This window comes from Oreochromis niloticus, linkage group LG3 (genome assembly GCF_001858045.2).
Source record: "Oreochromis niloticus isolate F11D_XX linkage group LG3, O_niloticus_UMD_NMBU, whole genome shotgun sequence".
Taxonomy (NCBI): domain Eukaryota; kingdom Metazoa; phylum Chordata; class Actinopteri; order Cichliformes; family Cichlidae; genus Oreochromis; species Oreochromis niloticus.
Genome location: NC_031967.2, coordinates 53661296 through 53663389, shown reverse-complemented (window position 1 = coordinate 53663389; position 2094 = coordinate 53661296). Strand labels below are relative to the sequence as shown.

At 39.3% G+C, this 2094-nt stretch overlaps 1 protein-coding gene across 1 annotated transcript; it reads right to left on the bottom strand.

The window, feature by feature from the left end:
• Window positions 1–262: 262 nt before the first annotated feature.
• LOC102082783 (selection and upkeep of intraepithelial T-cells protein 1-like) lies at window positions 263–1873 on the bottom strand. The gene is made up of 3 exons (XM_005465448.3): window positions 1623–1873; window positions 769–1107; window positions 263–650 (listed from the first exon to the last, which is right to left on the bottom strand). Exons 1-3 carry the CDS (start codon window positions 1684–1686, stop codon window positions 457–459), a joined length of 597 nt encoding a protein of 198 aa, XP_005465505.1. The 5' UTR covers window positions 1687–1873; the 3' UTR covers window positions 263–456.
• Between the last annotated feature and the right edge of the window lie 221 nt (window positions 1874–2094).

Genomic DNA, 2094 nt, shown 5'->3' with positions numbered 1-2094 from the left:
CTTGTTGTGCTTGCATAATCACAATAACGAGTCTGAAATACTGAATCCTGAAATATTGGTGATATGATTTCTAGTGTTATACCGAAGAGTTCAAAAGAACAAACACATGTAAGACTTTTTCACCATTTTATTTAAAATATCTTTTTGTTAAAAGACAGTAAAAAATAAAAAATAATTGCTTTCTGCACATTTCTTTCACAACAAAAAACAAAACCACATAACAAAAGAAGCATTTACATACTGATAAATGCTGCAGTGCACATGAATTGCTCTTAGTCTGGCTCATCACCTGGGACCTGTTTGTCATGGGAGACCCTACCAGGAGCTGAATGCTCCAGACAACTCAGCTCCCAGGATCGTCTGAGCTCACAAACCCCTCCACCACGATAAGGTGGCAATTCAAGGAGAGGGATGAAAGTAGGGGAAAGGGGATGGGATATTAAACCACTGGCGACCTTACATGACCCTTGTTAATTCTTGTAATAAATGGACAGTGTTGTGTCCGTTTATGACAAGAATTAACAAGGAATATTTTTTTATTTTTTCTAAATTTTTATAGATAACAAAGGCCACAAAAATCATCACAGCTGAAACTGACAGACCAATAATTCCTCCAACAGATCGACCCTCTACGAGTGCTCCTGGTGAACCTGCAGGTGAGACACAGGTGTGAGGTGTCAGCTGTTTACTACAGTCTCATCAACAAGATCAAAAACTAAGAAGCAGCTTCACTTTGGATCACACACACACTCAGCTCTACTCACTCACCTGTAGGAACAATAACACTCAGGTTAATGGTGCTGATGGATTTCCACAAGTGTGTTTCCTCCATGAAGACACGACATTCGTATGTTCCAGTGTCATTAACTGTAACATTGTTCAGAATCAAAGACACGTCTCCATCCTTCATCTGTCTGTCCTGCAGATCCACCCGGTCCTTAAAAGATGGATGCTGGTTGTGAAGGTCAAAGTGACCATCACGGCTTAAAAGGACATAATCTGTCTTCATGTTGGATTTGCTCCACTCTACAGCTACGATGGAGGTGTTTGAAGCTCGACATGTCAGAGTGATGTTCTGTCCAGATTCAGCTGGGATGATTTTGTGGTCTGATAGAATGAAAACAACAAAAGGTAGATAGGTTAAAAAGAGTCAAAGTGAGCTACAGAGACACTGCTGTGCTCTGCTCTGTTGCTTGCTTTATTGGCTCACTGTTGGAAGGAACCAAAGACATTAAGAAGCAGTTCAAAACTCTGAGCTGCAGTGGGCTGCTGAGCAGCCTGCTAAAACCAAAGTTCAATACTGCAGAAATATACAGTAAAGTGTCATCAAAACATGTCAAACATCTCTTTTTTTCCTTTTGGTTACATTAAAAAACTAAGAATAATAGATAATAAAAATAACATTTTAAACCAAATCCGTTACAAAGTCCATTAATCATTTCTCGAATCTAACTGATCTTAAAGAGCATTAAAAATTAAATCACAGCTAAGTGAAAACACCAAAGTATGCCAACTGTGTTACAGAGACTCTGCAGCTTCTAGCAGCAGCAGGCTGTTTGCGGTTTGCTCACTGAGAACAAATAGAAGCTGTTTAGTTGTGAATAATAAGTGAATAATATTACCTTGAGATGCTGTGATGACGCTCAGCAGCACAGCCACAGAGACTGTGTGTTTGGTGTTCAGCATTTTCTGTGTGCACACAGAAAGTCGCACTTTTATTAAGAAATTAGGTGCAACGGAGGCACTCTCTGAATCAATCCAAATGTTTTTACCAGCGATGTCTCCTGTTTTGTTTCTGTAAATCAGCTACAGATTTTACAGAAACCAAAATCTGTGACAGTGCAGTAGGTATAACTACACCTTTCTGGATACACACAGAACCACCAACAGCATTTCCACGGTGTGTCTGTGGATTTATACACAGCTGTGACCTGATACTCCACCTACCGCAGGTGGGCCCTGGCTCTTTAGAACCACCCACCCCAGCAAAAGTCCAAGAAAAGCATTATCTTCAGTTTTTTTCCAAGTATCAAAAATTTATTAATAAATGAATTTTCCCTTTTCTTTAAATAATAATAAAGAAAAGAAAAAAAG